General features: G+C 41.6%; 1 protein-coding gene across 5 annotated transcripts in view; it reads right to left on the reverse strand.

The window, feature by feature from the left end:
• The window catches only part of baiap2a (BAR/IMD domain containing adaptor protein 2a), a 79,020-nt gene that overhangs the window by 40,134 nt on the left and 11,995 nt on the right, over positions 1 to 26,891 (reverse strand). For all 5 annotated transcript variants that reach the window (XM_034711759.1, XM_034711762.1, XM_034711758.1 and 2 more), the window contains exons 2-3: positions 19,767 to 19,842; positions 13,979 to 14,065 (exon numbers count right to left, since the gene is read on the reverse strand). In XM_034711759.1, the coding sequence (XP_034567650.1) occupies positions 13,979 to 14,065; positions 19,767 to 19,842 (163 nt within the window). The remainder of the gene's footprint in view (positions 1 to 13,978; positions 14,066 to 19,766; positions 19,843 to 26,891) is intronic.

Genomic DNA, 26,891 nt, shown 5'->3' on the forward strand with positions numbered 1-26,891 from the left:
GCCCTCTGCACCAAAACAATCAACATTGCTAGCTTCATTTATCCGTGGGGTAATGAAGCATGAAACATGTGAGAGAGGAATCAGTGTGTTGGTCACAGACGTCATCTGGCAATTTGGGAGCGCAGTGTGGAATTAAATTATTAAAACATTGAAGCATAGACTAATGCTCAGTAAACAGTTTTAACTGTAAGAACCACTGGGGCCTGCATTCTGAACCCTGGTAGATTTTTGATGCACTGCGTGTATCTGGTTGTATTCATCAGGCTTTTCAGGAAACAAAAAAAAAAACTCACTAATGATGTAGAGGCCTTAAAAACGTGTCAAATATGATTCACTTGGCATTACAGGGTTAATAGTGTGTGTCATTCTGCATCAAGTGCTCTGAATTCTGTTAATGAATGTTACATAACTGACCTAGCAGCAAACCACCATTGTACAGAATGTAGCAAAGCTTGCACTGTAAAGATGGACATAATCACTGTGATAAAAAACAGCATCTAAATATGCAGTTTAACATACGTATACAATGAAGCAGCTTTGCAAGAAAGTGTTTTAGTGTAGCTTGGTAACACTTCAGTTAAAGTCAAGTTGCAGAATAAGCAATGTAGCTACATAGAAAGTGAATGATTACAAAGGAATAAATAACCCATTGCTACATAGTGCTCCTTCAATACGTTTACATGTCCTGTTGGTAGAAGTTTGTGTTTAAGCAGTAGTTAAACCAATGGTTTGGAACTGGCTGCGTCAGATGTTTAATAAACCACAGTCCACTGCAAAGTTTGTTTAAAGGCTGTTGCAAATTTTAGGAAAAAAAACTAAAAAAACAGCCAGCATTAGTTGGACCATTTTTCCATTGCATCGCCTATGACAAGAAAGGGACAGAGTGGAAAGCTAACTGCACATGCATATCGATACTATAACCTATTTTTCTTGGTTAATAACCTCATCATGTTCTTCTGGCTTCAGGAAATAAGCAGGCTATGATATCTCCTGTAATAGCTGTCTTCTTTACTCAACTCAACACCAACATGGCAAGGTACAATATGGCTCTTCACGCCGAGATACAGCACGTTAAAGCTGCACAAGTCCCTCTAAACTGTAACACCCATACATGCCCCCTTTGAAACAATGACAGATAGGAACTAATGTTCACCACAAGACAGGGGATATAAAACTTAAAACTTGAATAGTACACATACAAACATAAATAATGCTGAAAGTACTGCATTTGTAAATAGTAATGATAATTATAAACTAATTAAGGCTACAATTATATTACAAAACGTGTTGGGTCATTTCTTTATTATTCTTTTTTTTTGTGGTTTTGTTTTGTTTTTGTTTTTTTAAGAAGGAAAGGAAAAATCCATTTAAATCATAATCAAGTTTGGTGTAAAAAATCTGACATTTTATTTTTTAGGCTATATCGCTCAGCCCTATAAATTAGGGATGACCACAATCAATCGATTATCGATTAATTGATTGATAAGAAATTACTCAAAACACACATTTTTGTTAGCAATTTTCCGTCACGTGGAACAAACATCATGTGGTCTCATATTACACTCATCTATCAGGGAGGTGTTTTAAGTTTAAAGCATGTTTCGATGTGAATCAGCTGTTAAAGGTGTTGCGCACAGCGGAGATGCTCTGCTGGCGGCTGCGGCTGCGCGTCAGGTCTCCACGTGCGCTTTTTTAAAAGCGGATCAATACAAAACTACTGCCAACAACAACACGGACACAAAGGTTCACAACTTTACACAGGACATTTCCCACCTTTGGATACGAAGGCAACAGACTGGGGGGAAATTCAGGTACACTATGTTTGCAGAGCAGCAACATCAGAGCCGTCTGAGCTTTTCTGCAGCTGGACTGATTATGACCCGGTTGCTCTCCCGGCTGACACCTGACCGAATACACATGTTTATTTTTCTCAATAAGAACAAGTAGGTAGAAAACTGGACACCGAGAGTCTGAAGTACTTTTCTGTTAGTAGTCTCAGCCTTCACTTTATAAGATTATGTCCGCGGAGAATATTTTTAAGAGCCGGATCATTGATATTCTGCGTGTCAAACATGTACCCGTATTCAATCCTGTCAGTTATTTACATTTTGTTGCTGTAGAAAATATTATTTAGGGGGAAACCACGTAATTTGCCTTGTTTTTGACGTAAGAATAATAATGTTTTTTTATCAATTAATCGATAACTGATCATTAACATTTCCAAAAATCGATCACGGAAAATACTTAAAATGTACATCCCTACTATAAATACTACTGTCTAGTAGGAGTTACCAAAGGAGCTTAAGATATACATTTTTTAGCAAACTTTTCTTGCTTTTAAGTAGCAATGAAAAAGAGAAAACTCTGAATCAGAGCAGGACATTGACATACGTATAATCTGACCCAATCAGTCACATGCTGCATTGACTGAATTCAAAGGGCTTGTTGACTCATTCAGTTTCTTGGATTGTGAACTGAACAAAATAAGGGTCAACATTTTATGAGAATATGAGAACTGTAACTTGTGTAAAGGAATAATCTTCATCGTTCAGGTTGTCTCCCAAGATTTAAATAGTGTGGTAAAGGGTTAATAACTTGAAACTTGCAGAAGGCTTGAAGGAAACCGTGGGCCTTAACATAAACTCTCATAAGAGAGTTGAAGTGGGTCCCTTGAGAGAAACCCTGATTACTGAAGCACAAAAACTCCCTTTTAAAAGCATATCTGCTTTTCCTCGTCGCTGATAGCATAAGTGATGAATTACAAGCAATTTGATTGATTTGACAAACTCTGCACAAACATAAAGGGGAAAAGTAGGCAGAAAAATCTCAAACAATAAGACCACTTTTAAATGATGGAGGGACTAAGGTCAGGTATGGCATTTTGTTTGGCGGTCTGTGAGGAATCCTTTAAAGATCCGGGTTGTTTTTGTCTCTCTGCTTCAAGCGACAAAATTTTCTTAGAATCACAGCATGGTGCTCAAAGTGAAGAAAGCTCAACATGAAAGAGAAACAGATTTTCTTCCAGGGGAAATTAGGCAGACAGCAAAAGCAATGGCTAGGGAGGCAAGTAAAATGACGGGGAACACCCACTTGGGAATGCTCTAATAATAAGTGATACCTCAGCGTAACGGAAAAGAAACCCATGTGAACTTGGATCATGCACCATTTTAAGCCTTTAAAAATAGTGCTATTTTCTCCAGCGCTGTCCAGCAGAGCTCTTTGTACCTGAGTGTAGCGAGTAGTATGAGTGGCTGTAAGGAAAGCTGCAGAGTCATGCTGATACCTGTTGAGGTATGGAGATTCAAGGAGGGGCTGATTGAAAACCAAATAGCGCTCTAAGAAGGTGTGTGCCTGTTATTTGATCCGACCAATTAGCCGGAAGAAACTGGGGTCAATGCAGGTCTCTAGACATTGCGTAATACAGCTTAGGTTGAGCTTAGCTCCACATACTTTTAATTATGAGAGCAATGGGCAAAAAATAGCTTGAATAAGGCCTCTCGTACTTGGAGATTGTTGCACTTTTGTAACCTAGCTACTCTTTTCCACTAAAAAACTAACCTCCAAAGTACTTCAGGGGCTCTTGCTTAATCATGACAGGCAACATTTGCAAAAAGCAGATTTGCATACATCACAATACTAAATCCCCCCAAAAGCCGACTTACTGGTATGCTCACGCTCTCACATTAGCATGGCACTGACTGTGGTGCTTTGTGTAGTTGCATGCCAGCCTATCCTTTCCAGAGTGTAAATGCATCAATTATTCTTACGTGTTCAGAGTGTAAGTGTGCGTGCTTATCTCGAGAAAACAGTAACCAAGCGAAAGAGTTATTTGTGCAATTTCATCCATCCATGTATCCGCGCTCACCTTCAGCACATGTCACCGCCATGAGCGAATGAAGGGCATCGTGAATGTGCGTGTAAATGTGGAGCGTGGGGGCCACTGGCTTCCCATCATGCAGTGCGCGCCTCAGAAATAGAGCAGGAGAGAGGCAGGGACCCCTGGGATGGTGGCACAGAGCTAAGAAAAGAGCTCCTCTGCTCTCATTTAAACAGGGACAGGTGCTGAAGGAGGAGGAGAGGTAGGCCAGACTAAAGAGAAAAGAGAGAGACAGCGAGGGGAAACTAAGAGAGAGAGAGAGAGAGAGAGAGAGAGAGAGAGAGAGAGAGAGAGAGAGAGAGAGAGAGAGAGAGAGAGAGAGAGATGTATATGTGTGTTTACAGTGTGTGTACTGGGTGCTCATTCAAATACAGCATGTCAGGGTTAACAGTTCACCTGCCACTGCTAACCTCTGCTCTCCACATCAGGCATGCTTTTTGCCTTTTAGACAGCACTCGTTTACCAGCAGAAATTTAACACCTATGTCCCATATCCATTAACCTAAAAAAGACAATTATGCTACATCAGTTTGCAGCCTCATTTTCCCCATGTGAACCTTTTTTCTCAGGTAATTACTAAGAGGGCTGTGAGATGTTCTATTTTTTTCCTCCCCGGCAGCAACCTAAGCAATGCACTGGTTTACTACAGTTAATATGACCCCCCTCTTTTTTCCTCTCATGCATGTAATTTCCCTAAAGGCGTTTTATTTATTTTTTTGCTGAGTCAGAAACGTGTGTGTTATTATCATAATTAGCATGGTTACAGAAGTTGATATGAGAGGGGGTAAGATATTTGATTCCCTCTGGCCAGGGAGGCTGAACTGTAAGCAGTTCACATTCCTGTCTAGGTCGTTGAGAACACAGGAATCAGTCAAACAGCTCAAGAGGGAGCTCAATTCTTATGGGTTACCAAGCTAGGATTTGCTGTTGCATTTCTAAGATACACTACATTATACCAGTGCTCTTTACATGCTCAGCAGCCTGACTTTGACACTAATCCTTAAAAACTTCCAAGCAGTGAAATATTAGCCATGTGGGACAGCGTAGAGGAACACACCCAGCCAAGAAAGACACAGAGCAGCTCTTAACTGTACTTCACCTGAGGACTCGAAAAGAACACGCTGACCATACTCGAGGGTTGTAAACAGCCCCATTATCAGAAAGCTATTTCCTTTCACTGTGTGGCCCATACAAAATAGTGTCTTCACTTCCCTGCCATGTGAGAGGATAAGATTTAAGTATGGAAAAGTTACTGCATACAAATTGTGTCCTACAAACTTACCATGCATCTGTTGTTCTTATTTTTGAGCATAATACTCTTTGAATAGTCACAAAGCCCTAATGCTATATTTGCGATATGCAAATAGGCTATACCTTGTGATATGCTGTGTGCATGGTGTTCCTTAAACGCATCAGCCATTATGCATTTTGCAAGAAACATTACTTCATTAGAATTTGCTGATAAAAAAAAAATGTATAACTGCAAGTCACTATATTACATTAGGCTATGTTCACACTGCAGGCAAAAGTGGCGCAATCCAATTTTTTTGGGGTCAATTGACCAGGTCAGATTGTTTAGAGGCAGTGTGAACACTCAAACCACTTCCATATGTGTTCCTGAATCAGATACATATCAGATTTTTTTCAATGCAACCTCAGTGTGAACGGCCAAGGCGGATTTGATGCACATTTGACACTTTAACGTCACTTTATAGCGACATACGTCACAATTCTACGCGGTGGTAGCCTTGCAAAAATGGAGGATAGCAACAATGGAGCAAGTCAATGGAGGGACAGCGAAACCTTATAAATATATGGGGTGACACTTCCATACAAGCAAAGCTTGAGGGCTCATACCGTAATCGGTCTGTGTTTGAAAAGTATTTCGAAGGAACTGGCCGAACGGGGACACAGAAGAACGTAGCTGCAGTGATAAAAAATAAACAAAAATGCTGACTTCCTCCATGGTTATGTTTGGGAAACAGCTGCATGTGACGTCATTGTTACTGTTCTTTTGCGCATGTGGGGTAGTTCGGAGCCGCAAACAGTTCACACTGGAATCAGATACAGGTCACATAATAGATGGTAATGTGAACAGGCAAACAAAAAATCGGATCTGAGCAAAAAATCGGAATTGAGCATTAAGCCTTGCAGTGTGAACGTAGCCAAAATGTTTCTCTGTAAACAACCACCCCTTTGCATGTACTTTTAATGTTTTTAATTATCATTTACCTGATCTAAATCAAACAACCAATCAGGTTAGTCTGCAAGTAACAAGCCAATCACAGCGTCTTTGTACAAAGTAGTATCATCCAGCTTTTACTGGACTTTGACTTGAGTTTGAAAGGTGAACATATACTGTATGTCATGGAAAAAGACCAAAACCATAAGAGGAATGATAACAATTAAAGTCTATGAAAATATTATGTCAGAGACAAAGGGTTTAAACAACATGTCTCTCTCTGTCTCCACTCGCTCTCTATCCCCTTCTTCTGAGGGGCACACAGAAGGGCTGTGGAGCACACACTATGATACTTTAACTTTCATTGGTAGTCCATTGATCAGCTGTTCAGGTTTCTGTTCTTCATTAGATCCCAATGAAACATCACAACATCATTATGCAGTAATTTAGTACTTTGATTAATAACTTATTGTAGTTTCTTACATCAGAGCCTAACTGAAGTAGCTGAGTGGATCAATTTGTGGTGACAACAGCTGGAAAAAGACTTTCCATATTTCTGTCAAGATGCGCTGCTTTATCAAAAATGCTACCAAATTGAAATCTGAGGCTAAATTTATGCAAAAAAAAAATTGGGATACTGAAACCTTTATTACAGATTTTATGAGTAACTTATCTAAATTGACTAATATCCACTATTAAATAATGCACCCAATAGAGAATACATTTATCTCAAATCCCCACTCACTCCACTTACACTGTGAGGAAGAAAGAGGCTTGTTTTTATACATCTACAAAACTCTGATTTAAGATTTCAAGAGAAGTGTTTTTCAAAAGAATAACATCCCAGTCAAATGACGCTCCAGAGCTGTTTGGTGGGACATTTCAGAAGGTAGCACTATTGGATAAAACACCGGGTCAAGCCCAGCAAAACAAAGGTTTGTGCTTAGTGGGAAGGGCAGTCCCTCCAGGAAGTTGCGATTTCGCGATCGCAACTATCAACGCAAATTCAACCAATCAGCGCGTTTTTTTCACGGCCTTGCAATTTTATACAATCACCGCAACTTTCCCGCAAATTTGACCAATTATCTTAACCTCAGCCCCTGTACGTCATCGGTTTTGTCATCAATTTCACTTCCTTAAACGTAAGTCCTCACTTGATCTGCACTTTTCAACAGCAAAACACGCACAGAGAACGGGTGAAGAGAGGGGACAGCAGGCAGGACAAGTGACGATGACAACATTGTTATTTATAGATTGAGGGGCTCTGTGTTAGCTTGGTCTCTACCTGCAGCAGGTGTGCTTTATGAACCAGCTCTCCCTCCTCCATGTATCTGTCTCATCTTCATTGATGATTTTACCCCTGGTGTGTGTTAGTGACACAGACACATCCACGGGGCGTCTGTTTACTATTTAAGGCACTACTATTTGAGGTTTGACATTGTTGCCGCCGTTACCGTAAAAAGCTCTGCGTCTACAGCTTGATTTATTCTAGTTTGGTGAAACATCAGACACATTTAGTAAGTTTTGATCAACTCCTTGTAGTCAAAGATGCAGATTAATTTCAGAGTGCCGTGAACTGCCTGTCAAGTGCCCGTCACTACGAGGTGCATTCAGGGACCATCGTAAATGTGAAATACAGTCCTTTCATGGCATTTTTCTGTGAATCAAGAGAATCAAAATACAGTCACAGTGGTCACAACAAGAATGTTTTCTAAAAACAACTGTAATTTAGCGTATTTACTTTCCCCTGAGATGTTATTGGGGGAAAAAAGCAACAAAAAAAATCGCAACTTTCACCGCAATTTTTTCAAAAAGCTGCCGCAAAATCAGGCATTTTGGGCCGCAACAATCACACAAAAATCCCGCGAAATCCTGGAGGGACTGCTTAGTGGAGTGATACGAGGTAGCAGAGGAAGAGGGGAGAGGTGGACTGCTTTTTTTTGTTAGGATAGTTCATGTTTGGATTGTTCATATTGATTACTACAACTTCAACCTGGATAATGTTTGTGCAGTGCTAAATTGATTGGCATGAAACCAACCTTTGGGATGTGACATGAGGAAGCATTTATGAGCAGACACCATAGATTTATAAATGATTAATTTATAAATATGAGACAGGTTGCTGACTTTGGAACCACAACTGACACATTGAATCAGTCGATTTTTAACATAAGGCCTTCCTCACAAGTGTTAATTCAGAGACGTAGCTCAGGATAAGCTGAACGGTTGACATGTAGTTCATTGAAAGAAACTGGCAAAACGTTTCTTAGAGAAACACATATTGTTAATGTCATCCATCCATCCATCCATACATATTTTTCTGATTATCCAGGGTTGGGTTGCAACGACAGAAGGCTAAGTAAGTCAACACAGCCCTCTACCCAGCAACATATTGCAGCTCTTCCTGGGGGATTCTGAGGCTTTCCCAGGCCAGATGGGATATGTAATCCCTGAACCGAACTCTGGGTCTACCCGGGGGGTCTCCTCCCAGTTTGACATACCTGGAAAAACCTCTGAAGGGAAGCATCCTGATCACCTAAACCACCTTAAAGCTGGGGTTGGTAATCAGATTTAGATACACTTTTTGTTATACTGGTTAAAATGATCTTTATGTCCTGATGGCAATCAAGACATAATGTGTTCTTAAAAAAGAGCAAAGAAAAGCTGCTATCTACAGCCAGAGTAAACCTGGGAAAACACCAACCAATCAGCCTTTTTTGGGTGCCAAAATTTTAAACCATTCAAATCCCGTCCTGCCGTTCTACAAGCCTCCTGCGCGTACATTTCCCCGGCGTGCACTCTCAGTCCCCGTCCCCTGCCGCTGCTTCCCCTGACTCTATTGACTGCCCCTCTCGCTCGTCCTCGGGCCTGTCCCCTCTGACCCGATGAGGTGCTTTGCTCAGGACTGTAGTCCAGATCAGAGTCTAAAAAGCTCTCACCACGGGGCTCTGACAAGCAGAAGAATGAATGACATTTACTAAGTCCTACAGAAATGTAGATGTATTGTAGCGTCGCTGTAGGGATGACGAGCTGATTCGTGAGCACGTTGAGTTTTAATAACCGGTCACTGTAGGCCGTGATCCCGACAACCAACAAAACAACAAGCAATGTTTGAATGAATGAAGAACTTCTCCTCTTGTCTCTCCTCTCTACTGCTCACACACTCTACACCTCTCCTGATGCCTTCACTAACCGTCAACACTGTAGGAATTAAGAGCATCTACACTGAACACGTTTAACAAACAGTAGAGCTGTTACAGTATTATATGTGTTATAACTTTTCTCCTGATATCGTGTCACTGGTACAACTGGATAATGCTAGAATGACAGTTGTGAGTGCTAACAGCAGCCATATTTATTTGTGTTTTTAACTTTCACTATGATAATGTTTTGGTGAGGACCGGTTTTGAATCAGTCACCATCATACGGTCGCAAGTCAGCGGCGCTCAAGCATGTGTTGGGGGGGGCGTCGTTTTGGAGGAGCTCTTAGGGAGGCGGGGTGGGGTTAGACGGAGTCCTGAGGAAATGCTACATTCAAATTCATGCTAGTTTTCCGAGACTGCCAACCCCAGCTTTAACTGGAGAGAGAGAAAGAGCAACAGCCCCACCTAGATCTCCCTCTGCATGTCCCAACATCCAGCCTCTAAGGCCAAGTCCAGCCACCTTTCAGAGGAAACTAATTTTGACCACTTGTATCACTCAAAGCTCATGACTATAGGTGACTCAGGCGAGGGTCCCTTACTGGTGAACAACACCCCAAGATACTCTAATTTAATCTATTTGGGCGAAGGCTCAATCCCAGTCAAAAGAAACACCACCTTACTGTGGTGGAGGGATTTGTGTGTCTCTTTCAACCTGGAAGCTATGCAGGAGGCACCAGCCCCTGCAGAGTCTCCCAAGGCATATTGGTCCTGGCGGAGGGCAAAGACTATCAAGGATCCAAAAGACCCCATGAAGAATAGAGTCAGCTTGCGGGTATCTGGATGGTGAGCATCCCCGAGGGGCTCACAACTTGCAGGGATAGGCTTGGGTTAGGAGCTTAGTAATCCATGCAGCAGAGGAAGGGGGAGACCTGGGCATGCTGATCCTCAGCATCCTGAGCCTGGGCTCCTAGATGTACAATATTTTGAAGATTTGAATGCAAGCTAACTTACTGGCAAAAGGGCAAACCTGGCTTGTGAAAACAAAGATACACAAGCTCTTTAAGGATGATGACAAGTCAAAACACTCAGAATTTTAAGAGGAGTTAAAACCTCCGAGCCACCTGCTTGGCTTTGGTCTGACTGTAAATAACAAGCCTCTTAGTTCAGACCGATATAAACACAATGAAGCAAAGCCAGTCAGTAAAGACTGGCGTACATAAATCTAACCCTGCAAACTTTACATTTCCTGCATTACCCTTAAAGGGTTAGGATTCCACAAATGTCACAGATGTAATACGTGCTCACTCCTTCTTTATGTTGAGAGATAAAAGCAGGGGAAGATTGCAAAAACAAAGGATGAGGGAAGAGGAAAAGAGAGGGAGGGCAGGAAGGTGTGTGTTTAACTGTGTGTGTACGTGCATGCATGTGTGTGTGTGTGTGGGTGGCAAAGTGACAGGCGATGATTAGCCCAACCAGAGGAGGATGTGTGGGAGGGAGTGTGTGGGAGTAGTGGGGCTGGAGATAGAGCTAGAGAGAGAGAGAGAGTCAGTCTCTCTAGGCGGAGATATACACAAGTGGATTAAAAGAGCACTCTTACTGTATAAACACATAGAACTGACAGCAGGTTTATGCACAGAGACTGCATACAAGCATGGTTGTACAAACGACGTGAACACATGTTGCGGGTAAAGATAGTGTTCCAACGTCTGTCCTGTATGTTCATTTGTTGATTTTTAAAACAAAAAGCAGATGAGGGCATTATTTCATTTAAGATTTTACAATCCATGTTTTAACATAATGTTTATGTCCGTATGTGGGTGTGTGTGTGCGTGTGCGTTTATGTGTTTGTTAAAGACAGAAGAAAAAAGGAGGGAGGAGAAAGGGAAAGAGAGATGGAGAGCAGCTGCCGACTCTTGGGTGTGTAGGTGGGACCATTTGCAACCTGTCTCTTACTGAGCCTCAGTGGAATAAACGAACAGGCTTTAAAGAGATGAGGGTAAACTCACAGAAGTATAAGGAGCAAGTTCACACAGGCCAGACTAAAGAAGGTAAGTCAGTTTAAGGTGACCAGTCTGGAACTAACTGATCACGTGACTCAGGACGAAGTAAAATCAAAAACATGGATGTACAAGAAATGTTTGTGAGATTATTCAGATTTTCAAAGCCTCAATTTGGACTCATGTTGATCTTTACCACTTGCTGTCAAATCTGAAAACCACTCTGTGTGCCACTTTGCATATGGTATGTATGGAGTGTTGACTCTCACTGCCCATCTACAGTATATTTCCAAGATCTGAGGGGGGCACAAGTGGCCAAGTGGTGCAGTAGGTAGTATGAGTACTGGTAATACTTAGAGCTTGCATAACTGGAATCTAGGTGGCAATGCTGTTTGGGTTGTGGTGGCAACTGAGAGTCATTTGGTGGACTATGTAACTTACCAGTAGGGACACAGTATTGGGATGAGGGTGTGCGGTTGTTCTTTTCGAGTCCTACATGACACCACACAATTAAGCAGGATGAAAATTAGCTTTTTTAAGAGTCAAAATGTTGAGATGCAGGATCTCAGAAAAACAAGATTTGGGGAACATGAATTGTGTGGACAACTATAGTCTTACTAGTCCAACTATGTCATCAGAAGCAGCCTCTAGTACTGCCTTAGATGTGTTACTGGTGATTCTAATAGTCAATGCACTGATCAAATTCCTCACAGAATCCCCCAGTGTCCTTTGCATGAGGAGTTTCATATTAGGATGAAAAAAATTTGTCTAGCTATCATATTGTGATGAAAAAATAGAATATAGATATAATATCTGGATTAAAAATAAGAGTCTAGGTATCATATGATTAGAAGATGGAGTCTAGGTATATTACCAGGATAGATTACTGTCTAGATATCATGTCAGGATTCAAATTGCAAGTCTGATCCATACAGGGTTTAAAATTGAAGTCCTGTCATATCCAGATTAATAACTGGTATTTGGCATTTCCTGTTGTCAACATTAGCTTTTGCTTTGCGGTTTGTTTAGCTACCCTTCAATTCCCTATTTTTCAATCTCTCTCTAATCTATGGGCATTGTAACTCTCTAACCAGACAAACAGGAAACTCTGAGCTTTGGGTCTCATGATTCCACAGGAGGTCAGGGTGATGGAAGCGACCCTCAGGGTGGGGACTCCAAAATGCTGCAAGCAGTTGGCTGGAAAGTAAAACAACACGAACCCCACCCTGGGAAACCTCAGTGTCATGCAGTAAGGAGGGGGGGTCTGGTGAAGCTTGCATATTGCACAGCAGATGGCTTTTTAAACATCAGGGGGTAGAAAAAAAAAAAAAAAACCTATAGGAGACATCAAAGCCATATCTTCTTCATGTTACAACTGCAAAGGGCAACTTAGTCTGGATAAACTCGAAAATATAAAAACAGACACATAGATTATTTTCACCAGCAGAATGAGTCATTGCAAACATCCAGTCCCTTGCAAATCCTCCTGCAGGCAGGGCTTTTGAAAATGGAATCAGTTTTCAGCTCGCTCACACAGACTTCTGACAAAAGAGGTGCGTAAATTGATATATTCTGCACACACATACTATACACACAGTCTCCAAAATAGACAGTTACATCTTTCATGAATATATGTAACAAGGAGCGGGATACCTGAAATAATATAGAATTCCTGCCTAAGTTCCTGTCATTTTCTATTCCAGTTCAGCTGAGGATATCTATCTTGGAAGAGACCGGTACTGTAAATAAGGCTGTAGAGTTTGGAATCAATGAAAGCCACACCGAAGCTGCACGAGAGAGAGAGAGAGAGAGAGAGAGAGAGAGAGAGAGAGAGAGAGAGAGAGAGAGAGAGAGAGAGAGAGAGAGAGAGAGAGAGGCGGAGAAAGAGAGAGTTAAAAGGTAGAGAGAGAGAGGGCGGCTTTCTGAATAAAACATCCTGAGACAGAGTACTTTCATGTCAGTCCCGGTTGGCTGGGCTGGAGGAAACCCAAACTGGATCTTAGCACAGCTGCAATAAAAGCCCCGTCAGATCAACAGCTACTTCGACACAGATCAAGCGGTTGAAAGCACAATCAGTGCAAGGGGAATCTTTTCAAACAGGAGCTGATTTCCCATGGGCTAGTGATAGTAAATACAGACTCAGATCACCTAGGAAACGAGGACCAGGTGTTGCTTCTCCAACTGACCTCTATGTTTGTAACCAGAACACACACACAGAAGCATATCATTGACCACAGAGAAACGACATAACATAACATAACTTGTAGCTTCTAGATAATTGTTATAGATACACCTCCCCTTACAGAATCAATACACATCACCCTGGATATCCTCATCATTGGAAAACTGCTTCAATGCATATCAAAAGGCCTCTCCAAAATCAATCGTCAGATCGGATGAAAAACACGCTTCCTTCGTCTGTACTGTTGTAAATAAATGATGAACAGCTCCCACCTCGCTGTGCTGATGGTACTGCATTCATTACTGTAACCTATTTCTATCTGTGATGACATTCCCCTGGCAGACCGAGGCCCTTAATTTGGAAAAAAGTGATTTCCTCCAACAACAAAAATAAAAGATTCAGGACTCCAACCATTGAGAAAAATATCTCTTTTCAAAACTTTCCACTAAACCTTTAACCAGGAAGCTGATGTAGGATGGGCTGTGTATGTACAGATGTACAGAGAACAAATGCTGCTGCAAAGGCCAACGTCAGTCAAACACCAAGACAGAAAGGGCAATAAAAACAGATATCAGGTGGTCATCACTTTGTCACTTACCCAAATCTTTGGATCCTTGACTCTCGCTTGCAAGTTCGCCCATTCTGACTAGAGCGTCAAAGTAACCTTTGGCAGCAAACGTCACATCTAGACAAAAGGAAAAGCAAAAACAAAGCAAGACATTAAGATAACAGTTGTTAAAGTAAGCAGAATGCATAAACAACAATCTCAGAAGTCTGGTCAGGGACGTTGAAACATTTCTTCCCCTTCAGTTTCTTTTCAAGTAGTGAATCACAGCTTCTCGACCATCAGAAAAATAAGGCAACGCTGATGTTGCTACGTAATTACTCAGCAGCATCTTGTTTGTGTTCTGCATGCTTAATTGCAAAGAGGAAATTCTTTGCCTGACGGATAATCTGAGGCACAATGGGGAACCCGGATAACAAAGTGTCACACTGACAAGTTAGTTTTTCATTTCCTAAAGGTGTGTGAGCATTACATTCAATATTTAGAAAGCAGAGCTCTACATTCCTCGTTCATCGAAACTTGATTTATTGTTGCAAACTAGAAACACATGTGGGATAAGAACTACACATTACAGCAAGTATATCTGATGTAATGCTGCATGTGTTTTCAAACATACGAGTCTATCCATTTGATTTAATTTCGGGGACATGTTTCATTCCCAGCCTCTTTTTGATCCCTTACAAAATTGACCTTATAATTCAGTATGTGCCAGCCGAGGAAATAGCAATGTCACGCTGTTAGCCACCACTGGCCTTTTCCCTCCTGCATTCCATTTCATCTCTTTGGTCAATATGTCTGAGCACTTAACAGCAGGGTGCCCAGTAACTTGTGAAGGCTTTTGTTTGTTAAATGGATCATAGTTCATACACCTGTATAAACATGGACTCCACCTGCAGGGGGGTGTCCCTCTCTCCAACACGGGACATTAAATGGATACAGGAGCACTTTGTGACTGACACTTATGAGATAGTAAAAGGAGTCCTTGCTGGTCAGTTATTGGAATCATCAGTTGTGAAGTCCTTACTGCATCTTGCCTGTCCAGTAACTCTACTTTTGTTTTAAGCTGCATGGTTGTACTCGGGGCAATGCAGAAGATATAGAACGGCAGGCTGTAAACTCAAACAATGCTCGATAGGACCAATCGGTGTGTGCTGTTCTTTAGGTTTTGACAAGGAGCAGAATTAGCCTCTTCTCCTCTCCAAAACCAACTGAGATTTACTCAAATGAGAATACTGAATAGTGCACTGTCGGCATTGGCATTCGAGGAAGCTGATCTTCGGACCTCCGCTGCTCATTCCTTGAAATAATCTGATTCAAAATGTCAGGGACGTGACTTCAAACACTCAGAAATTTAAAGTATGATAATAATAATAATAATAATAATAATAATAATAATAATAATAATAACTTTATTTATATAGCACCTTTAAAAACAAATGTTTACAAAGTGCTTTGACAAACAAAGCATGGTTTAATAACATAGCAAACATTTTGAATGACAGAGAGGAGGAACTTAAACAATGAGAGGTTTTTCAAGGATAAATAAATAAAATAAATAAATAAAAATAAATAAAAGAAAATGGATAAGTAAATAAAAGCATTAAAAGGACAATAAAAGAGGTTTTCCAGAATAAGAGGATGACATCACATCGGGAAAATTAGATAAAGTGTTCAGGATAAATTAGGAACATTAAAATTAGGAACGAAAAAAAAATGTAAACAATAGATAATCAAATACAATTTAAAACAATTAATTATTTGGATAAAAATGTAAATTAATAATAAAATAGAAGTAAAAGCAGTTTTAAGAAGAGATTTAAAAGATGTCACTGACTCTGCAAGAGAGAGTGACGTGATGTCGTCTGTTCAAACCAGTTAGAAGCCTAGCTGCTGCGTTCTGGACCAGTTGGAGGAGAGAGAGGGATTTATTGGTGATACCGGGGAGGAGGGAGTTACAGTAGTCCAGACGGGAGAAGATGAGTGCCTGAATAACTTTTTCCAGGTCGGCTTGTGAAAGAATTGATTTGATTTTGGAGATGGATTTTAAATGAAGGAAACAGGACTGGACGGTTTTCTTGATGTGGGGATTGAAGGTTAATTCTGAGTCGAAAATGAGTCCTAGGTTTCTGACACTTGGTTTGATGTTTGATGATAGTGGGCCAAGGGAGCTTTCAATCTGAGTAGTGTGAGAGTGGGGATAGTTGAACAGTATGATGTCTGATTTGGAGTCGTTGAGTTGCAGAAACTTTGAGCCATCCAACTTTTTATATCCTTCAGACAGTTATAAACAGCAGCTAGGCCTCTTTGATCATCAGGTCTCAGCGGCAGGTATACCTATATAATATTTGTTGGCTCGTGTTCTAGAGAACTCTGACAAACTCTGTCTTAAAAGGTAAAACATGAGACTTGTAAGATGACACAAAAGTTTGGCGAGGCACTGGACTGGAGAAAAATGATCAAAGCTTCATACTGGACAAAAAAACTGATTCAGCAGCCAGAAATTCTGACTTGGGTACATCCCAAGAGTTGTTCCCTCTTTAACTGATGAAAGCTGTGTTAATGTCTCTCTAATTGTCTTTATAAAGTACAGTAATGGGTTTATCTTAACTGCTAAAGTACTCTGTTTTCACACTAATAGCTACGTCAGGTCAAGGGTCATTAAAACAGATGTCACATGTAAGAGTAGATTTGTTGAACGGATCCTTCACCTAATGTGCCAACAGACAAAGTACCCGACCTTTGTTCTAGATCCTTTGTATACATCAGAGAAACAACCTGTGAGGATAATCCTAATCAGCAGTCCTGCCTCCTCTACTCTGTCACTGACTAAATAAAGATCAAGAGTACTTCTGTAGATCAATATCCACCTCAGATCCCATTATTTCAACTGCAGCTGTGCTGGCCAACAAAAGGTCACACAGGGCAGAGTCTGCTTCCAGTGATTCCTGCCCCGCCTGCCATGCAGCCTGTAGATCAGTCCGTCTTTAGTAGAAAGCAGCCCCCTTCTTTTTGGAGGTGAACTCAGCAGCAGTCGAGGTGACAGATGGGTCCTGTACCTACAGATAACTGCCAGGTGAGAGACACATGTGCAACAATAGCCTGGCAGGGGCAGGCCAATTCCAGCAGACAAATGCGGGCCTGCGACACAGGGAAGGGGGGGTGGGGGGATCTTTGGCTGGAGGAATCGTAGATCTACTCCAAGGCTGAGGGACGTATGCTAATGCTAATTCCAATTACAGCTGAGTCAAAGGCAGAGGACGGGAAGTGTTTTCTCCCGCTCCACTCATGAGGGAAACACCTGAGAACTAAGAGCAGAGCCTCCTGAGCACTGCTGATTTCTCTTCATTATGCCAAACAGATATCTGCCTGTCTTGATGTGGAAAATGTGTGTGTGGGTGTTGGTGTGCGATTGTGTGTGTGTGTGTGTGTGTGTGTGTGTGTGTGTGTGTGTGTGTGTGTGTGTGTATGTGTATGTGTGTGTGTGTGTGTGTGTGTGTGTGTGTGTGTGTGAGAGAGAGAGTGTACATGCAAGTTTTCAGTAGGGAGTTGTGCAAGTAGAGTGGTGCAAGCTACAGCAGATTTTCAAAGTGATTTCCAAGCAGCAGACACTTTCTTCTTGCTGATGCTGCTGCTACTGCTGTGGCGTTTGTGTGTGCAGTTGAAGGGTGGCTGAGTAGATAAGCTGGATCTACACAGATACTTTTGTCTAATGAAATGTGTGGTGAGGGGCTCACAGAGACAGACGGAGAGGATTACCGGATTTCTGATTGCCAGGCGGGAGACAATCGGCACGGGAGGGGTTCGTCTCAGAGCTACTGATCCGTCACTCATTCCTCACTCCAGAGAAGAGGAGGAACAACCACACATCTCTTAATCAGGACAACCATCATTTCCTGTACCTACACTGTCCTCATCATGCTGTCTGGGGACTTGTATAACAAGTTCAAGGCTGTTTTTGGTAGGCGAGTGGAGTGTGTGAATCTGCTGCTTTTACACTTACTAAACCCAGTGAAATTCAACAACTGAATTATTTGATGAAACATGTGGAACTTTCCCTAATGCAGGCCAAGAATGCCAACCAATAGGATTCCTTGTGGCATTTTCTAGCATTGAATAACTTCCCTGATGGCACCATATGGGTAGAAGTTTGTCCTCTAATCCCATGCCCCTGTAAATCAGAGCCTTTAAGTCCTTTGGGTTTTACCAATCCTGCAAAGAGGGTCTTTAATGGCTCACTCAGTCCCTACCAGTCTGTCTCCCACCTACACCACAGCCAGGATTAGTTACTCTGTGTCTGGGGATAGAGGTGCAGGTTGGAGAGGAGGGGGAAACCCCTACTAATATCTGGATTAGTTTGATCGGAGCTAAACACTCTTATGATAGGTTTGAGGGGAGTTTAACGGGAAAGTTTGGGGGGTTATCAGAAAGGGTAAATTAAAAACCTCAAAAGGAATTGCCTATGGTGATGTGGTTAGAAATCCTACATATCAGATCAAATCATGCATTTCATATCACAGTTGAAAGCCTCAATAAACTTTAAAAAAAGTGAGCAGCTCAATAGGTAATTGACATCTGCCTTGCTCCCCCATAGACTGTATAAAATATGGACATAGTATCCGTGACGTCACCCATCTGTTCCTTAGAGTTGTTTTGAAGCCAATTGTGTTTTGGCACAGTGTGTTCCTATATAGAAATTAGCTACGTTGACCCAAGCCATTTTTTGAACCAGGCTGTAAACATGTTTATTAATGCTGCAAAGATCGTCTTTTTTTGAGTTGGTGTTATGTGGTTTCCGGTGTTTCTGCAGCCAGCCTCAAGCGGATTCTCGATGAATTGCAGTTTATAACACTTCATCGTTTCAGACCGGAGGCTGCCGCTTGTGCTCCCCCCACAATGTCACTGATAATCCATGTGGTTAAAGTTGACTATGGAGGGTTGGTTACTGAATGGAAGCTACATCTTTAGCAATTAGCATACAATATTAGCAGAGGCATTCCTATTTGGTTGAAAAAAGCTGAAAGCTAACAAAGCAACACTGAATGATGGCTCTGTAGGGTTGGCTAATGCCGTTATATTATGGAACTTTACTTGTGCATGAGTCTGCAACATACCCTACCACAAAGAGGTCAACACCTGCATCCATAAATAGACAGCCATTATCGCAACTTTAAGCTCTTGTGTTGTGTCGATTTTGGTGCCCCCTGTGGACAAAGCAGCTCCTCTTATTTCTTTGCTGATTTTATCAGTATTGTCAATATTAGTCTGTTTCATGACTATCTTAAAACTTCTCACAGGTGCTTTAAATCACACAAGCTTAAAAAATAATACACAGATGACACACTGTGTGTTTAAATACCAAAATACCTTCAGTGTGACCATCCATATGATTGGTTTGTGAAGAAACATGTTATTTTTGTAATAAATGTCCAAATATAACCACACCCAATTCTAATTAACTTTCAGGCAAATGTACAGTCTTACTCAAAGTGACGATATTTCAACTTTGGATCAAAACTGCGTGCCAGTATTTTTCTTAGATGCTTCCCATTGCACACTTACATGACCCTTAACAACATAGTAAGAGGGCTTTTAGGATTCTGATTTTAAGTGGCTCTAAGGGTCTGCCAAACATAACATCATGCTTTTGTTTTATGAATCCAAAAGATCTCCTCACCTCTGTATCAGATCACAAACCACTTCAATTTGTCACAATACACAACCATTACAGTACAGTAAGGCCTGTTAAAAAGAGAAGAGTGCTGTCTTGGCTGTGTGCCTCAAGCTCACAGAAAATAAACGAGAAAAAAAAAACAGGACTTACTGGCAAGGGCCTTCTCATAATTCTTCCCCATGGCAACAAAGTTCCGTAAGCAGGGGTTGAACTGCTCCATGATGGTCTGAAAAGAGGAAAACAAGAGATGGCTGTGAGCTTCGCTTATCAGCCGAGCGGGGTCAAGGGCAGAGAAGAAAGAAAGACTTACACCTTGCTCTACTCGATCTCTTTTGCACTTTCTGCCTCACTTTGTGGTGCCGATACACACATACATACACCTCCTTATTCAGCCGCACAAAATCTGTCTTTGAAAAAGCCATCGACAAAGTCTTTGGACACACTCGGTGCTTGTCTTGAATGGTAATGAGGGCAGGAATGAGTTCCTCCTCCTACGCCCTGCCCTCTTACAGTGACAAATGGTCCAGGTGGGATGAGGAGGGAAGAGGCTGGGGGTTGAGGATGATGGTGGCGGAGGAGTGGGAGACGCACTCATGGACTTAAAACAAAGTGAGTGTGAAATTTGCTTTGACGGGGAAGCACAAAGTTACCCTGGAGCTTTAGATGATGGACTTAGAGACTCATTATAGCTGACAGGGAACACATTAGACAAAGTTAACTGTATAAATAAAGGAAGAGGATTACTACCGTTGTTGTATGCAAAGATAAATTCTTATAAAAAGATAGCTAGAAAAGTTAGCAGACCATAAAAATGGAAATAGAATGCAGATATCTTGAAAATAAAGTTTAGTTTCCATTCTTAGAAAACTGGACACATATTTTTGTCATAGCAGCAGTATTACACTGCATAACTGGGGAGCTTCAGTATCACACTATGCTGCAGGCACAGTCGGTGTAAATGCAGAGACTGCACACTGCCTGACATCTCCAACCACCATCATTTCCTCTACATCTCCTCCTCCTCCTCCTCCTCTTCCTCTGCTCCTTCCTCCTCCCCTGCTCCTTCAGGGCTCTCTCCAATTAGCCGGTCCCCAGTCAGCGAGTCAGGAACAGCCAGGGGACACAGAGACAACCACAACAGTGCTGCAGCAGCAGTCTCTACACAGGCCATCAATACTGTAGGAGAACACTTAATAATCTGCTTCTATGCTGGATCTTTGCTATAATAGAATAATGTGGCTAGGTGCCACCATTGTCAACCTGAGAGGATCTTGGCAGCTCATTCTGAAAACCATATGCATGCTATCTTCAGTCAGTCAGAACTCAGCAAGATGAAGGCAAAAGTAAAAACTGCTGTCTGTCTTTTGTCTTACGAGGGATGCCATTTCATCGGAGGGTATATGTGTGTGATTGGTTGAGCGTGTGCATGTTTTACCCACCCAGAGTCATAGTTTAAGTGGCTGGAGTGCAGCAGCACAACCCACCTACAGTACAAACCCCAATGAGTCACATATACACCAGCGAGACTTTCATTGCGAACAGTAATTATTTCACCATGCCTCTACTTAACTGTGCAGCAAGATTGTGCAGGATTAAAAAAACAATTCACCAGTCAGCTTCATTTACAACAAATGGTTTCATCCATTTAGAGACTTTGTGTTTGGTATCATGAAGGCCAGCAATGAAAATAACTATCTATCTATCTATCTATCTATCTATCTATCTATCTATCTATCTATCTATCTATCTCACATGGATGTAGTCACAGTGCGGTCACCCATTGGTTCCTGAAGAGGCATTCTAAAGCTGGAAGTCACCATATTGGAAACACTGACCAAGCCTAATGTTGTGATCGTGCAAATCTCATAACCCTAATATATCCTTAAAACAGATGACTTAGAGCGATAACTGATTGACAGCTCTGTTGACAAATGCAGGCTCCTGAAGCGTTCCTTACAGGATGATCATAGTGGAGGAGGAACAAAAGACAACATAACACTACACAACCATCACCAAACTTTCTATTACCATCCCAACCAAGATGAGAATCTGTTCCGCTGTGGACTATGCCTACCCGAGTGATCTTTGACAAATTATCCTGAGTTAAATGTGGCTCCAAAGTACAATCAAAAGAACGATCCATCAGTGCCCACCGTGGCGGTATGTTGGCTTCACTTCTTCTTACAATGGGAGGAGATGGATGAGGGGTGTCTATATTTATATACAGTAAACACAAGAACTTTTGGCGTTTTGGCTTAAAATGTAGCTGTTATTATTTATTCTGTGTTCATGAAGCATATTGGAGTTGTTCCAATACAAAAGTTGGTATCAGTATTTGTTATCTGATGAAATTTGTTGCTGAATCAGTGAGTTAGACCCAGGGGTGCAGCTTGCTCGGCTGGAAGTGAAGTCTCCACAAAAACTGCTCCCCCTAGTGGATGGCTGCAGTGTAGGTCAAAAACTCTGTCTCCCCCATTAATTTGAATGGGGCTGCGGTCAAACTTGAATAAATACACGTCGTACGAATGTTTCTCACATCCGTATGCTGTGGTGATATGTAGTTATTATTTGACTGTTTTGTGCTCAAGGCCTCTTTTTACTGAAAAGTTTCTTTTTCATTAGTTATTAGAGGTTAAAAAACAGGGTTTTACTTCCGGATTCACTTTGATTGACAGCTGCTGTAGAGGGAAACTCCATAGGACCTTGTGACGGTACACTGTAGGGAGGAGCTCGTTACCGTGGCAACACAGAAATTCTCTACTGCGCAGACTCTGGCTGCAGAAAAATTTAACTGATGGCAGCACTCTGGAACAGGATATTCTGGCTTCAAAACCGTACAATGGGAAAAGGTGCAGCAATGCTGTCCATTATATATACAGTCTATGGTTAGTTCCCCCCCCAAAAAATCTATCTTTTATTAATTTTTTTGTTTGTACTGCATATTTGTTGTTTTTGTTAATTATCATGTGAGTCTTCATTGGCTTAGAACAACAAGTGTTGTGCTAAAAGAGAGATAATTGTCAGTCTAAGACAGAAAATTGTCAGCAATACCAGTTCTACTACTAAAATTAAGTCTTTTATAGTCATACTAGAATTAGAGGGGTATAAGCTATTGGCTGACGATGGTGTTCTGAGTAAACATATCAAGATGAATAAAATAAAGCACACTCACTGAACCTTAAATACTGCCCTCCTTTTGGTGTTTGTGGCAGAATAAGTCACTGCCCGTGAACTAACAGACAGGTAAGGTGTTACCAAGGCTGCCATGACTACTTGCCTACTGAACTCTGAGGTCACAATCCCTCTCTGTTAAGTTACTCCCCCGCTGTTAACCGTGACTAGCCCTCAAGCTAAATGGACTCACAATAAGTCTGCTGTGAACCAGCCCAGGAAACAGTGAGATTCAGGGAGGAATGCTCTCCTCAAACTGTTGTCAACAAAGAAAACTAAAAAAAGAGAGAGCCTATTAATGTCTAATGGACTCAGATTCCTTTTCACAGGAGGCATCGTGTCAGCTTATCGTTTTAAATTAATGTATTCCAAAGCTACCACAAAGAGATATTAAACCACAGCAACCCCTGTTTAAATCAGCTCTCTTTATTTACCAGCTGACTGTGCTAGTCTAATACAGCAGAAGGGTAGGATAATAACTGGGGGAGAATCCCATTCACACACACACAGTACTCGTGAACAAGAGGCATCCCCGCTCCCTCTGCCTCTGGGAAGATGAAAGACAAACTCGTCACTCAGGACCTCGCTAAGGAAATGTTTATTCCTTAATGTTTCTTCATTTTGCCTGCTCCACATTTTATCCTGCATCTCCTTGATGAGGATGGGGTCACAGGAACATGTGCCTTTAACACACATGCAACAGACATTACACGCATGCCATCGTGTGCACACACCTACATTTACACAAGGCGCTATACTGAAGAGTGGTGGTGTTTCAAATCGGTGGGAGGATTACATAACAAAGCCAAGCCTGGTGTGGCATCATTACGGCACACTCTCCCACTGATGAGGCCAGAGGTAGCTGACACAGGCATGGCCGCCTTTCTTACATGACCTACTGCCACTGAATACACACACACACACAGAAACACGCAGAGAAAGTTTACATTAAAAAGAAGAATCCGTGATTAAATGCAGATTATATAACAGGCATACATCAGAGTGACGTGCAGCCAAGGGAGAAAAAATCACTGTGAGGTAGTTTCTTTATTCATCTCTTCCTATTGTTGCTAAATTTGTCATCCCAGTCCTCTTGTACTACATTGTCACCCTAATTGTGGCAGCTAATTGGGAAATGGGGCCAGGAGACACTTGGAGTTGTTTGACATGAAGAGAGAGAATACCAGAGAAAGAGAGTGAGAGAGGGAGCTCGAGAAAGCAGAAAATTGTAATAGGATAATTTAAGAATTACAAGCTAAAGGTAGATAATAACTTGCTGTATATCCCTTCCCATCCAAACCTTCCTTTGTGTCATTTTTCAATTAAAGAAATAATAAAGTCCGAAATATGTCACAGCTGAGCTCTAATCTTTCCAGACAGGGAGAAGCTGTCCATTTTGTGCCTGCCTGCCTACAAGAGGACTGAATTAATTCACTATCAGCACTCAGGGCTGGAATTAAAGCGGACAATTAAAGGAGGGCAGGACAAAAAATGCCTCTTGCAAAAATGAAATCTGCTTGACATCCATTTTTGCAGTGAGGTGAGACAAGAAGAATATAGAGAAGTCAGGAGCACATGCATAAAGGCTGCAGATAAGGGGAACATTATTAAGAGGATTATAATGATTTTCTCCCCATGCCCTTACTAAATGAATTCCTCCTCAGAGTGGAAGCAGCAATTGAAACAAGCTCTGTGTGTATGAAAGAGATTGTTTTAACTATGGGATATTCATCTATCTCCTCTCATTCTGCTCCATCAAACACACTCGCATACACACATACACGCACACAAGCATAGTAATGACATGCAAAGGGGGTAATTTCAAAGTAACACCAGCTGATTAGAAGCAGGGGGAATCACGCGCAATCAGAAGCCAGGATGCCATCATCTGTTCCTTCTCACTCCTTCCTCCTTCTTCTGCTCAGCAACCAGCAGCAGGCCTGAAATTGCCCGGGATCAGATGAAGCCACCAATTACTATTTGTGAGGGCATCTCATGTGGTGACAGGTAGCAGAAGGAGCCCGGCCTAATGATGTAATCAGAGTGGGATGTTAAGAGCAGATGAACAACTGCATGGTAAGACTTTTTTTTTCTTTTTAATAAGGAGCTGTGTGGCTTCATGACTGGTTTACGTCAGCAGCAGGAGAGCGAAGACCTTTAGCATAAACTAATAACTAGGCTAAGAGAAAATAGCCAGGTTGCAAGGCAATCTCCTGTCTGGCTGTCTCCTCTGAACCATGAGGAAATAAGGACAGGAGAAGAAGAGACATATCAGAATTGAGACGTTTCACCTCTACCTTGGCTGAACCTCTTCCAGGGGGATGGGGGAGGGTGCCCTATGTTTCCCTAGTTACTGCACTCAAGTAGACTTTAATGTCTGCAACAAAGAGCTACTAATTGGTCCATGTCTTTCTACTTAATGGTAAAAGAAGTGAATAACTGATGGAATGTTAATTAACACACACACAATTAGCTAACGTAGGAGAGTGTGCTTCGCACACACACACACACACACACACACACACACCACACACACACACACACACACACACACACACACACACACACACACACACACACACACACACACACACACACACACACACACACACACACACACACACACACACACACAGACAGAGCAGGGTAAAAGCTTCAACTAGAAAAGACAGACATGGCTTGTGAAATCACGGTTTTGTAAGTCATGTTTTGAAGAAATGAGTCAGCATTCTTGCTAGCCCTATCTTGGGTGTTAGAACCGGGAATCACAATGTGAAGCGCTGTAGGAGTCTAGTCCAGTATTTGTCTTCATTTTCAGGATTTATGACTTGTATTCAAACGCTGACTACATTTGGACTCAGAAGATGAAGAGAAGGACTTGGGCTTATTTACTGATAATGACAGTTTCATTTATTTACAGAGATGCCACAAATCTTTGCATTCAAAGACTTTGCAGCTAACACAATTAAGAGCAGTGCAACAGGTTTACTGTGTAAAAGAACCATCGCAGAGAAGACAGAGGTCAAACTTTACCAGAGATCTGTCCAGGGGGAACTCAGATGTGGCTGAAATGCAAACGGAACTTAAACTATTACTGTTAACATAACATAACATAGCTAACATAATGGTTCCAGTTGTTTGGTCAGTTACATGCAGATTGATAGCCGATGGGTTGAAGGTGTTTCTGAGTTTATTGGGCACCTGGGATGCTACCACAGTAGAGACCATTAGTGCTTAGGGAGCTGCGGTGCATATGCATGATGAACAGCTCTAACTTCATTGATCATTTCAAATCTCCAGAGACTCCAACTGGATCATTCAGAGTCTAATGCTGATGCCATGGGTTTTCTACACATCCAAGAGGTCTCACACAGTCAGTCGACGTTAATTCAGTTAACAGTTTTAGTCAAAAAGTAGTCCTCCAAATAATAGCAATGATATTACTTGGATTCAGACTCGGGTAATGGGGACTTAAATTGGATTCTTCTTTGGTAACTTGGACTCAACTAAAGGTTTATTGGCTTGACCACAACATTGATGACAGTGTCAATATGTACTGCTCCTCTTCCTTTGTGGTTTACAGGTCTCTGTGGGGGTAGCTTCTGAGAGACAAGTAGCCACGCCCCTTTTATGGACCATTTTACTCTGAATTGGACACGATTTTACAAACTGAACATTTTGATGTATTGGAAGACTTGAAACTTGGAATCATAAACAGATAAAGAAAAATGTTAATTGAGGAACCATGATGTGGGCTAATTTTCCCATTTGGTTTAGTAGAGTCAGATTCCTCTGTACATCATGTGCTGGCCATGAGAAAATGTAGCTTGAAGACCCTCCTGACCCTCCTGAACAGGCAAGACTATCTTTGATACAGTGTGTTGGTAAAAGCCAAGTAACCTATCCTTGTTTGTGTCAACATATTTGCAAATTCAAAAAACATGCATAGCAAAAATGTAAAGTTAAAATTAAAGTCACAGTTTGGTCTTTGAGTATGCATACTATTTCACAACTATTGCATAAGTTTAGCTCTGTATCTACCACACTGGGTATCTGAATTGTTTGCTCTGATGCAATTTGCATGTCCTCTGTATAACCACAGCT

The sequence above is a fragment of the Notolabrus celidotus genome, chromosome 20 (genome assembly GCF_009762535.1).
Source record: "Notolabrus celidotus isolate fNotCel1 chromosome 20, fNotCel1.pri, whole genome shotgun sequence".
In the NCBI taxonomy this organism is placed as follows: Eukaryota; Metazoa; Chordata; class Actinopteri; order Labriformes; family Labridae; genus Notolabrus; species Notolabrus celidotus.